Source organism: Hemitrygon akajei, chromosome 1 (genome assembly GCF_048418815.1).
Source record: "Hemitrygon akajei chromosome 1, sHemAka1.3, whole genome shotgun sequence".
Classification (NCBI taxonomy): Eukaryota; Metazoa; Chordata; class Chondrichthyes; order Myliobatiformes; family Dasyatidae; genus Hemitrygon; species Hemitrygon akajei.
Window position 1 is genome coordinate 89,063,435 of NC_133124.1, and position 13,452 is coordinate 89,076,886.

The window sequence follows — 13,452 nt, forward strand, 5'->3', positions numbered from 1 at the left end:
CACTATAGCCTGGTAATGAATAGAACTGCCCTGAAAAGGCCACAGGGTCACCTCTGCTAATTGCCTTGCTTTCAGTGGAATTGACTTTCAAATGCTAGTCCAGAATGCAGCCTCTGCCACATTGTACACGCACCAGAAGTAATTGAGGATGAGCTTCTACCCCATTCTTTCAAGTTGCCCAAAGTGCTTCTAATTCATATTTGCTTCCGGCTTTAAAACTAACTGCTCAGCGTGCTGTTGGTGGAGAGTCTGTAACTCAAGGTGACAGAGCACTGTAGTCAGGAGAACGGCCTGAGTTTGATCTTTGCACTTGTCTCCACACCTGGAATTAGGAAGAGTGAAATTAGTCCTGTAAGAAGTCGACAAATATGACACAAATTGCAAGCTGCTTCTCCCTGCATTTTAATTTTCTTTGAAGAGCCGAAGATCCAGGGATTTCCTATATTAGATATTCCTTTGTGTTTAACATGATTATTAACCAGTGATATTCTACTTTGTAATAGCCCCATGGAACCTACTGTTCTAAGGATTTGGTAGAGGCATAAAAATTAATGTTTGAGTGTGAGACAGTCACACACTCACTGCTGACACATTAAACGCTGTGAAGAAAAAAACAGAAAATTAACAATTCACAAGTCAAGAATTAGTCATAAGCAAAACTAGTGATGTTAGCACTCACTGTTATAATGAGAAATATCTGGCAACAACTTCTGGAGTAGCCACGGATGCAACTGCATGAAGTTCCCAGTTATGACAGGGTTTCACTCCTGAGAAGTATTTATCATCCAAATTGCTTTTCAGTTAGAAATGAGCAGACGAAGATCCAGAAACAGCATGACAGGAGAGTGGGCAGGTGTGGGAAGAGCAGCCACCAGCCAGCCTTGCTGGCGAATCTGCTGCTCGATGCTCCCAGCTCTGCGTAACTCAACCCAGACCCTGATCAATGTGGCCTGAGGGCTGGAGTCTACACAGAATTGCCCTCTTCCCACCTGGGGACGATGCCTGCAACCCCACAGCAGCTGGTAACCCAAATACTCGTTTGTATGTTTAGCCTGTCCATAAATAACTCAACAAGACTGTGTAGCTAGAGAATCTAGATGTTGTTGCTAGTGTATTTTCTTGCCCTTCTATGGCATTCTTCCATTTATTTTATACAAATGCTATGGAAACTCATTTATGACAATTATCTTGTTTGCTCTTCATTTTTAGCCCTGCAACTGTAGTGTCATTGGCTCTGTAGGAGTTGGGTGCAATGTGACGGATGGACACTGCCTTTGCAAACAAGGATTCAGTGGAGAAAAATGCAGCGAGTGTGCCTTTGGATACAGGGATTATCCCCAATGTATCGCCTGTAAGTGCGATCCCAGAGGTACCAGGTCTGAGAAATGTGATCTGGCACAAGGAGTTTGCAGTTGTGAGGAACACACTGGGGTCTGTCCCTGCAAGGTACATTATCATTTACATAACCCTGATACCTAATGAGAACTTACAACTTTATTCTCTCTCCGTTGTACCTCTCTGCACAGTCCTTTGTTGGAGACACAAGTGACTGCAAATACTGGAACTGAATATTGGAGCAGCATGAAGTTGCAAGAACAAATCAGTTGGTCAGGAAGCATCTGTGGTGGAAAATAGACAGATAACGTTTCATACCCCGAAACATCGACTGTCCATTTCCCCCATAGGTGCTGTCTGATCCAGTGAGTTGTTCTAGCTCTTTATGCGTTGCTAGAGTTTAATTATTCTTGCTTTCTTTGTCTTCTCTCAAAACCAATGGCAAGTGACTTGCCTTCAGCCATATGTGCATTCTGCAGCTCTCTTTTGCAATGAATTGACTTCACATCTTTATGCTTTTCCCTGTGTGGTAGTAGGCCTCCAAGATGATAGAAAATTCAGGTTAGAAGGAAGCTGATGTATAACATTTAATACTTGCCATTGTACAAATAAAAAGCTGTATTGTGGCAAGGTGCACCTACAACTCTGTAGTGTAGAAAACCACAGGTTTAAAGTCCCAACTTCTACCTTGTTTCTGCTAATGATTGGTCCATCTCACATCCAACCAGATGGAAAAAAGGAAGGTAATAAGTTGACCTGTTGCTGTATACCTTAGACACATGAAAATGTCCTTGGCAACAGAAAGTACAAGTGCTGGCATGGAATCATCAATTTGATGTATTCAGAATATAGAAAATCGAGGTCATTACTTCTGTTTTAAGAAACTTAGTTTTTAAATTAAACCATTTGTTTTCAGAGATTTTCAACAGACTGCTTTGTCTACATTCTCTGATAGTACCCCCCCCCCCCCTTTCCTGCATTAATACCATGTGTAAGGAGCATCATTTTTTATTAAACATTATTCTCCGAAGAATTTATAGTTTATAGAATTATATAGAATCTAACAGAATAAATGGTCCCAGCTGCCTGAAACTGGCATTTTCCTTCTTCGCTACCCCTTTATTATTTCATCCCTTCATCTATAAGCATGGAATTAATTATGTTATTTACTCTACAGTCCATACAATTCTCCTCTGCCCTTTTCCACCCTCTTAATCTGTTTTTTTAACTAAATGTCACAGATTTTTAAAACAAATGGAGCAGAATATTAAATCAAAACTCTGTAGTGTTTTGGAAAGAAAGCCACTTTGATGTGCAGTGCTGAATGTTGTGTCAACCCTTATTTCAGGAAGGTGCTTCTGGTGTTCGTTGCAATGAATGCAAGGCTGGATCGTTTGCTCTCAGTCTCCACAACCCAGAAGGCTGTAGTCTCTGTTACTGCTCTGGTGTATCCAATTCCTGCTCAGAACTCCAAGGACTGGTCAGAGTTCCTGTAAGCACACTTTTTTCATGTATTGGTATTGGTTTGGTATTGGCGTATGTACCAAGACGCAGTGGAAAGTTGTCTTGCTCGGCACCCTGTTCTTACATCTGAAGTATTTACTCAGTGCATTGAGGTAGAGCAAGGTAAAAAAAAATAGCAATGCAGAATAATCTGCAAAAGGTGCAGAGTAAGTACAGTGCAGGAAGGCGAAGTCCCGATGGCAGCAGGATAGAAACTGGTGGTCAGTGCTTCCAGGCCTTGGAATCTTCTGCCCAGTTGGAAAAGGGAAGAGAAAACGTCAGGGGTGGGTGAGCTCTGATTATGCTGGCTGACAGACCAGCACGTCGTGGCAGTCATGAAAGAAAGAATTTTCAAAGACATTTCTGCAAAGTGTCTGAACAATGGATAAAATACTGGCTGTAAATATAAATGTAGTTTATCAGCATTTATGAATTAATTGGACTGAACAGAAAAGTAATGGAATCTCACTCATGAATATCATTGGGTATTATTAAAGACTCAAAGATACTGGAGAAGTGTGCGATATTTCAGCTTTGCACAATAGTGTGCTGTGTATTTCAACTCTTATATTGAAGTAGAATAGAAATTTAACAATATTCACACTCTACACGTGTGTATGTATATATACAGTCGGCCCTCCTTATCCGCGGGGGATTGGTTGCAGGACCCCTTGCAGATAACAAAATTCGCGGATGCTCAAGTCCCTTATTCAACCTGTCTAAATGTGGTGGATCTTAGGACCCAGCAGAACTCCAGACCTTATTTAACCTGTCTCAGTGCGGTGGACGTTAGGACCTGGCACCAGAGCTCTGAATCCGCAGTGTTTCTGTTCACGAAAATAATCATGATCACGATTGAAAATAAAGTGGAAATAATAAAGCGATCCAAAAGAGGTGAAATGCCATCTGTCATTGGAAAAGCGTTAGGCTACAGTTGGTCAATGATCGGAACAATTTTAAAGGATAAAGTGAGAAAGGCTCTGCCCTGATGAAAGCTACAATTATTACTAAGCAACGCAGTGGTTTAATTATTGGGTTTTGGGTTTTTGATCCTCCATATCAACACGGCACGGTGGAGAGCGCGCTAGGGAGCGATCTGTCCCGAGTCCCGAGAACTTCCGTTCCCGAGCTTGGCGCTGAAACATACGTTTTAAATTGTTTTATATGCATAGAAAGGTAAAATATATACTAAATACTAAGACAAATGTTTGACTAACTTGATACTAAATAATACCAGATGTACCTGTTCCGACTTACTAAGTAAGAGAACTTCTGATTTTTTTCGATCCCGAGCCACGATAACCCACGCACATCCTCCCGTATACTTTAAATCATCTCTAGATTACTTATAATACCTAATACAATGTAAATGCTATGTAAAATGGTTGTTATACTGCATTGTTTAGGGAATAATGACAAGAAAAAAAAGTCTGTACATGCTCGATCAACAAGTGCTGGAAGAGCACTTCTGAGTTTTCGCGATCCGCGGTTGGTTAAATTCGCGCATGTGGAATCCGCAGATAAGGAGGGTCGACTGTATGCGTAAATAAATTATTTATAAATGTATAAATTATTTATGCTTATTTGGTAGGAACGTACCTGAATTTTGGAAAAAGTTGCTTAATTCACAAAAGCTAACTGTGCTGAATAGGATACTGACAAATTGGATTAAGTAAATGATACTACTGTTGCCAGTCAGGTACCATTCGCGATTGTAGTGAATAAATTTATTCATCAATTCTGTGTGCAGATGTGGTAATGGCTTTTGAAAAATACATTGAACCATACTAGAACTTGAGGTATGCGAAAATTTAAAATAATTATAATAGTTATGTTCAGCATCAGATAACAATGCTCCCGTTCTCTCTCTCTGTCTCTCTCTTTCTCTCTATACATACAAATGTTCATGAATGTACACACCTTTGTATATCTGTACAGCTGACTCTGATGCCTCAACAAGTGATACTGAATGTTGTCAGTCAAGGCAACCTGACTGGAACCACAGAGGGCATCTTCTCTCAGCCTCCAGATATCTTGCTGGATGCTGCCCTGGTACAGAAGTACCTCCATAGAGAACCATATTACTGGGCACTACCAACCCAGTTCACAGGAGACAAGGTGAGAAGTGTAGGTGCATGTAATCCGAAGATGAGTATTGTTTGGTATCAATTGTGGTGCAAATTGTAAGTTAGTAAATCAATAAAGAATTTAGCAAATAACAACAATTTCTCTATGAAGCGCTTGCATTGTGTGTGGCCAGTTATGGACCTCATCAATCCTGAATTTAGTCACTGAAGTGTTGGAGGCCATGCGTTCCACTGCACAAGCTCTGAGCTCCAGAGTTCCCTTTCTACTTTCCCACCTCTTGAACAGTCTCTTCTCAAATCTTTTGATTTCAGACTTAAATTGGTTAACAGAGCTACAGTCTTCTGCCTTTTGTTATAAGAGAGTTCCACTGTGTATAAATAAATAATTTTAAGCATTATTCTTGAATAAAGCTTCAGTTATAAGATTATGTTCCCCAGGTTGTAACCCCTGTTAGTGGGGAAAAATCCCCCCCCCCCCCACCCATCTGTCTTATCAGTTCCTTCCTGAGTCTGTGAACTTTAATCATCTATGCTGAGGAAATGCAAGCCTGATTATAACTAAACACTTTGATAACATTCCAGTTTCACGTCTTCCTATCCTTTGTAATGAGCCAAATCCAGATATGGTGAACCATAGTTTTGTGAAACTGTAGGAGAGCTTCAGCCTAGCTCTTCATAAAGGGAAGATCAGCCACTCATTGGTCTTGCTTTACAAACTCAGTGGCAGTATGTTATCTCTGATCTTCATCGTCCCTTAATTTTTAACCATTTAAATTTGCATCACCACTTCTTAGAAAAAATCTCACACTTCCCTGTTCTTGCAGTTTCTTGTCAATGATTTTAATTGTTCTGCCCCAGTCATTGGATTAATCTGGGCAAAAGTAAACCACACAGCTCTCTGTATTCAGGTTGGCTGTCAAATATTCACCAGCACTTGGACTGTAGCCCTCTCAGCTTTGGTGATTCAGATGCCTATTAAATGTTGTGAGAACAACTCCCTCCACCACGTACTCAGACAGTGCTTTTATGTTCTAACCCCCTCCAGTCCTCTTACCCTAACACTATACCTATGTTCTCAGGTTTAAACACTTTTTACATATCTGTGCTCTTCATAATTTTGTGTACCCTGTTGGTGCTTTCAGCTGATAAGACCTTAGCTCTAGAATTCTGTTTTCCATTCTGATTGAACCCAGTATAGTAAAGATGCTCCTTAAAGCCCACATGTTTGACCAAGCTTTTGGTTATCTTTCTTATATCTTTCTTAATATTTCCATATGTGGCTTGGGATCATTTCTTTGTTTAATAATCCTTCAGTAAAATGACTTGGGACATTCCTGCTTCGTTAAACGTGCTATATAAATGTAAGTTATTAATGTTTATGTTGAATCTGCCTCTCGCCCATTTGCATTTGTAGTTCATCGGTGTTGGATGACTGTGGCTCAAAGCTTAGTCTGTATATGTTCAAAACCTATACATTGGTCACTGTTATAATCCTGCAAGCCTAGCCTAACAGGGTCTTTGATGTGCATAATCCTCTTTCTACAGCTTTTGGCTTATGGAGGGAAGCTAAGATATGCCTTCGCCTATTATGCTCAAGATAGCTCTGTAAACTTGAACCCAGAACCACAGATCATCCTGAAAGGAGGCTACGGCAGCAAAATGGCAATTTACAGGAACATTTCCACTCATGCGAATGGACAGCTAAGCCACCATGACATTGACTTGACTGAGGTAAATCTGCTATCATTTCAGATAAGATGATTAGAAATTATCTGGTAACATCACAAGTCTTCAGTTGGTGCAAATCAGGGTACTATTTGGTAAATCAAAACTAATCAAAAAATTTTTCTTGTTTCTTCTTGAGGTTGTTGAACATTCCCAATTGCCCTTGAACTCACCAGCCTGCCTTGTCTTTTGAAGAGGCTCTTGAAAGTCACACATGTAGGTCTGAAATCTCATGTTAAAGACAGCACATTCCAACCCTCTTCCACCCCCCCCCCCCCCAAAAGGGCACTAGTGAACACATTGCGTTTTTGCAATATCCAGTCATGTGGCCAATATCAATGTACTTTGTTATTATACCAGATTATTTAATTAGTAAATTGAATTCAAAAATGAGATTTGAACTCGTATCTCTGGCCATTTCACCTCAGGATCACAAAAGAAAAATAGGCAATGCTGGAGAAATTGAGCAATCCAGGCAGCATCTGCAAAGAACGGACCAGAGTTAATATTTCAGGTTGACAAATATTTCCTTATCTACTGTGTATTTCTAGAATTTTTCAGTGTTATTTTACATTTACAGCATCTACAGTATTTTACTTGAAGATTATTTATGCAACATCATTGCCACTCCAGCCATCGAAAGCTTATTTTTAATATTCCTTAAATGATAGAAGCCTTTCTGTAGGGATCAACACAGCATAAGGAAGCATTTTATTAGGGATAAATTAGAAGTGGAATGCAAAATATTCTGGAGCATTTTTGTCACCAGATTATAACCCCAGTGTACCCCTGCTTCCATTAACTATAATGAGCTGAACCGCAGGTAGTATATAACATGATGAAAGATAAGGTTCGCTGGTTTTTTATCCCTGTCCCAGTCCTTTTCAATCTCCCTTATTTCTTGTGTTGGCATTTCCCTTTGCCAAAATAAAGCATGTCAGAGCTGGCAGAGTCACTGCCTCACAACACTGGAGACCTGGATTTCATCCTGACCTCTGGTGCAATCTGTGTGTACTTTACATGTCCTCCCAGTGACCGTTTGGGTCTCTTCCAGGTGCTCCCTAATCCCAGAGACATGCAGACACACGGGTTAACTAGCCACAGTGCAGGAAAGGAGCAGGCCTTTCGGCCCGCTTTGTCTGAGCTGACCACGAGGCCAAACTAAACTAATCCTATCTACCTGCTTGTGATCGTACCCGGTCTCCCTACATGTCCCACTTGTCACCTCGGCTTCCACCACCACCCCTGGCAGCACACTTACCACTCTTTGTGTAAAAGAATTAACATGCACATCTCCTTAATGTGAAGTGAGTGGTAGAATCTGTGGGGAGAATAACAACACCTGGATTAATGTGATTTTGGAGAAACTGGGCCAGCACAGACTGGGCAAGTCAAACGGCCTGTGCCGTATCTTTCTATGACAATCCAAAACTGATCTCATGACCCCCTCTATCCATCACTATATTTTTCATTGCTTTATCTGTTTTATTGGTTTAACCTCAAGGGATGTAATGATCATTAACTCAGCCCTGCATTATAGTGAAGCATCTCATATTTTTAATAATTTTATTTGTAAAGAAATTTGTCCCAATTTACAATTGTTCTGATGACAATTGTTTGTCTTCCTGTTGACCTTCACACACTCAGCTCAAAGAATATACTTCAGTCTCGTATTGTAATTTCTGCTTTGCCACCTTCCACATCCTAATGCAAATTGTTTTCATGTGATTGATGAAAATGCAAATTTTGTCTTTGAGACTGAAATTCAATTAAAACAGATTCTGCCTGGCTGGCTAATAGAAGCATCTAATCATTGTGTTTCAAAATTTACTTGAAATCTGCAAATTCCTTAAAGGAGAAGTTCAACCAATCAAAAAGCTCATAAAATTTTATCACTTTTTCCATTACACTTTCAATAGCAACTTTAAAAGGGAGCATAAATAAGGAGATTGTAACTTGAGTGTACTAAAAATCTCACTCACAAAATGATTCAGTTTATTAAGTTTTGGATGGTAGGGTTTAATATTTTTGGTGGTTCTGTGCTGATTTATGGACCATTCCAAATTGCTGGGAACCATTCCTGATATTCCATTCATCTATTCTATATTCTATTGTCCTCGGGGGACTCTTCCAGTTTCAGGTCAGTTTCTAACATTAAATGCACTTTTTAAATTTGTACTGATAGAATTGGCCCATTGCATCTCAAGCATGAAGGTCACTGGCAGATATAACTTAGCGTAAGCTTTGTACCTCAGGGCTTTCTGACAAAATAAGGTAGTACTATAAACTAGTAGCCTGTTTTTTTTCCCCTCTGCTTATAAGCTGCCAAATCCCAGGAATGGCTCTTGCCTGTATTGGCAGGCTTGAAATGTTCCTATGCTGTCAGGTCAGGGGCCTTCTGTTCAATGCTAGGGGAGAGAACACCCACAAAATGCTGGGGGAGCTGAGTAGGTCGGGCAGCTTCTATGGAAGGAAACAAACAGTCGAAGTTTCAGGCCAACACCCTTCATCAGGACGAGTGGAGAGAATTCCTTCCATTCCGTTGTGTAGTGGAACTGCATCTCCCACTTCTTCGTATTGCTGTACTTTGTACTCTGATCCCACGATGTGAAGACTAAAACCTCCATTGCAAATGTTACTTAATCCAAAGCCACTGCTCCCTCTGCTGCCGTAACTCCCACTTCTCATTTCAGGGCTTTTCACGTCCTCATTCTCAACAAACCCTCGAGTCACAAAATTGCGCAGGTGCCGCTGTGCACAGGGTGTTTCCCTCAGGAATGTATCCAGTGCTGGCAGCCAGTGCTGGAGCACTCCAGTGCCAGTGCTGCAAAGGAGAGTGCGTGGCAGCCAGTGGAGTTGCTGCCTCACAGGTTCAGCCCTAACCTCCGGTGTTGTCTGTGTGGAGTTCTCATGCTTTCCTTGCGACAGTGTTGGATTCCTCCTGGTGCTTCAGCTTCCTTCAATCTCCCAAAGATATGACAACTGGTACATTAAGTGGCTGCTATAAATCGCCCCTAGTGTGTAAGTGAGTGGTAGAAATTGTAGAGAGTTGATGGAACGTGAGAGATAATAATGAGATTATTGTAAATGGGTTGTTAATGTGGACACAGTGGGCCGAAAAGCCTGTTTCCGTGTTCTCAGCCTCTGTGACTTTGACTCTTAACATCTAAAATTGGAGAGCTACCAAAAACTAAACTTTAGTTAAAACATAAAATGCTGGAAGATCTCAGGATGTCACACAGCATCTGTGCAGAAAAAAGAACAGAAGCTGACTTTTTAGGTTGAGGGCTTTTCTTCTGCATTATTTTGTGACACCTGCAGCCACTGTGATCTGTCGCTGTTGGAGTAAAAGTCCATAAAAACAAGATGATAAACTAGTAGTGTTATATCTACACTTACTATAGACATCTAAATGGATGTGTGAAATTCATATAGCAGACATTTCAGAAAGCAGTGTAACACTACCTTAATTTGACCCGTTCAGTCACTTTGGATAAATGATCAAATGTTCAAGTGTTTAAAGGGAGTATATACTTGCTGAACTCAGCTCAGTGTTTTTATATCCTAGACTTCAGTTGGAGCTGCCACCTTTCTGCTAGCTCCTCATTCTTTTAGCTTGGGAGTGCTCACGGGCTAGCCCAGAGAATATTGTCCTTGCTTCTGTTCTACCTAATAGATCTTGAGTTATATTAAACCAGTGGTCCCGAACATGGCCGCAAAACATGTGCTACTGGGCCATGAGGAAATGATACGATTTGGCGATATGAAACGATATGAGTCAGCTGCACCTTTCCTCATTCCCTGTCACGCCCACTGCTGAACTTGAACGCACGCGAGGTCATCAGTCTCCTAAACGCAGTGATACCCTCACGCCAGGGATCACTGGCTGGCCTCGGGTAACCGGCTGCCTCGCGCAGCTGGCGGGAAGTGCCGTTGCTACTGGCTTGGAGCGCGGACAGATGGCGCCGCCTCTAAATCGGTTTAGCACACCGTATGATCGTGGGGAACCCAGTGCTAAAATATTCGCAGACGACCTAATTCGGGCTCAGGGTTTCGTAAGTAGCAGAGCAGCTACCTTGCTGCGATCTACTGAAAGTCATCCCTCGAGCCAAACTTCTGTCGGCTGATAGATTCTACCTATCTACAAGGAGGGCAGGCACGCACCCTGTCGCACTCCTCGCTCGGTTGGTCGCTCTTTCCGGACTACGACTGCCGCGGCCCTGGGACGGGGACCTCCAGCCCTTAACTTGTCCTCTCACTGGTGTGTTGCAATGATTTTATACGTTCCTATGAGGAAAATATGCGCTGTGTGTTTAATATCCAAACATTACTTAAAATGTTATGATGCTATTAACTTATAAGTGAGTTATAATTGACTTATCACTATATTCATGTGAGGAAAATATGCGCTGTGTGTTTAATATTAAATTCATTAGATAAACCCTTTCAGAAATGAAATGGAGAGTATTAGCCACTTATAAGTGACTGATAGTTGACTTCTCACCTATATTCCGGTCGTGATGAACACCCCCCTGTCAGCTGGTCCGGTCTGCAAGAATATTGTCAATATTAAACCGGTCCATGGTGCAAAAAAGGTTGGTGACCCCTGTATTAAACAACATACATACATGATTTGATCTGTTACATGCACTACATCTCTACAACCGGAGTTTTAAAGATGATCACTTTTGCTTTTGGACCTATAGCTTCTATCAAGTTGCTGAATACATTTTATTTTCTGATCAAAAAAAAACCTTCCACACTTTTCAGAAGTGCATATTTCTTCTCCCAGGCTCTGACAAAGTGAAGTTTAACTGTATCCAGTGCTCAGGTGCACAGTGACGGTCAAGTCAGAGCTGTGAAGAAGCAGTATGTACCTCAGTAGCTACATTCCACAGTTGTGATGTAAAACAATGACTCCCTCAGAGAGGAAGGCCATTTGGATCCACAGATCAGTGAGCTTGGAACTGTTAAGCTCTTACGCTTTCCTTTGCCATAGTTCATCATTGGATTGAATGCTGCAATTTTTCTCTGTGGAACACTTTAGCTACATCAAAGATTTGAAATGTAGTAAAATTAGCAGACACATTAAGAATTTATAATCCCATTTATTCTAAAAAAAACTGCACAATACAGAAATTAATTACTGGAAGAAAATTCTCCTAAGTGTTGAAGTGTTGATCTGTGAACACTTATTTCAACACTCTGTTAATTATAGGGCATGAGGAATTTTACTGTTGAGTCTAATAAAGTCAATGGACCCAGATTGCAAGACGCTGATCATTAAAGAAATAGGAACTTCCGTGTAAATAAAGCGATGTTGAATCTTTTTTATCATACTATTTTTCTCTTCCTCATGTTATCTGCCTGAAGTAAGTTGTTTTTATTTACAACTTGCTTCCAAATCATTTTTGTGGGTTTTTGGGTTGGCTGATTAATTGGCCACTGTTAATTGACCATGTGTGAAGTAGAATGTAAAAGCTGATGAGAATGTGGGGTCTCAAGATTGCTGGCATAAAATTTGTCAGAGCTCCTGTCTTTCAGGTGAAGGCTTGTTCTGAAACGTCATCTGCCCTCTGAGATGGGCAAAGGCCCTGAGCACTCTTTCACCGCCTGTCCTGAGCCAACCACAAGGCCAGTAAACTTCATCAATGCTTCTTCCTCAGAAGGCTAAAGAAATTTTGCATGTCCTCGACAACCCTTGCTAATTTTATCATTGCACCATAGAAAGTATTACCTGTGGATGGTTAATGGCTAGGTTTGACAACTGCACTGCACGTAACTACAAAGGACTGCAGAGAGTTGTGGGCACAGCTCAGCACATCACAGGAGCCAACCTCCGTACCATGGACTCTGTCTAAACTTGGCATCGGTAAAGCAGCCAGCATAATCAAAGACCCCGAACATTCCCTCTTTTCCTTCTTCCAACATGCAGAAGATGTAAAAAAGCATGAAAGCATGTACTGTATCACCAGGCTCAAGGACGGTCTCTATCTCACTGTTAAGGAGTTCCCTACTTCGATATGATCCTGCATTTTATTGTTTACCTGCACTGCACTCTCTCTGAAGCTATTATACTTCAATCTGCATTGTTATTGTCTGACCTTAATATACTCTGTAATTATCTGAACTGTTTGAACAGTATGCAAAACAGTCTTCTCAATGTATGTATCTCAGTAGCTGTGACAATAATAAGTCAATTCCAATTTCAGTTTGAAGCAGACTAATGGAGTGCCTGGCTACTACCTATACTTCAGTTAACAGTACTAAACTCAGAATATTATCATGCTGCTGTTGGCGGGAGCTTGCTGTGTCCAAGTTAGCTGTACATTACGAGAAGATTGATACAGCATAAAGTCATTGCTATGAAACAATTTGAATGTTCTGATCAGGATGTGAATGATGCTTTTGAATGCAATTCTTTGAAGACTAAGCATGATTTTGCCAATTGCTGAAGAGCTTTGATACAAAAGAGACAGCTTGTACTTTGAAATTTTCCTATTTGGACCATCTTTGTTCCACTAGCTTCATTCAGATTCAGGAGCTTAATACGTCTTTTTGAAAACTATCTTTTACCAGGTGTGGTACGTTTCTTGTTTTGAGCAGGGCAGGGGCAAAGGTTTTAATATTCCATTGTGGGAACTCATCCACGGATGGTGTGGGTGGAGGTGGACATGGAAAATGAGTGGCTGATCTGTGAAATGATGTGCCCATTGTACCACTTACACAGAGCTGTTTGCTTCTCATGCTTGGCCTGAAGGGTCTTAATTCCACTACCAGTGCTTCTCTACTTCTGAGCAGA

General features: G+C 41.0%; 1 protein-coding gene across 1 annotated transcript in view; it reads left to right on the forward strand.

The window, feature by feature from the left end:
- Nucleotides 1-13,452, forward strand: part of lama1 (laminin, alpha 1) — a 346,216-nt gene that overhangs the window by 187,962 nt on the left and 144,802 nt on the right. The window contains exons 23-26 of the mRNA XM_073047634.1: nt 1,210-1,446; nt 2,684-2,827; nt 4,777-4,956; nt 6,471-6,656. Of these exons, the coding sequence (XP_072903735.1) occupies nt 1,210-1,446; nt 2,684-2,827; nt 4,777-4,956; nt 6,471-6,656 (747 nt within the window). The remainder of the gene's footprint in view (nt 1-1,209; nt 1,447-2,683; nt 2,828-4,776; nt 4,957-6,470; nt 6,657-13,452) is intronic.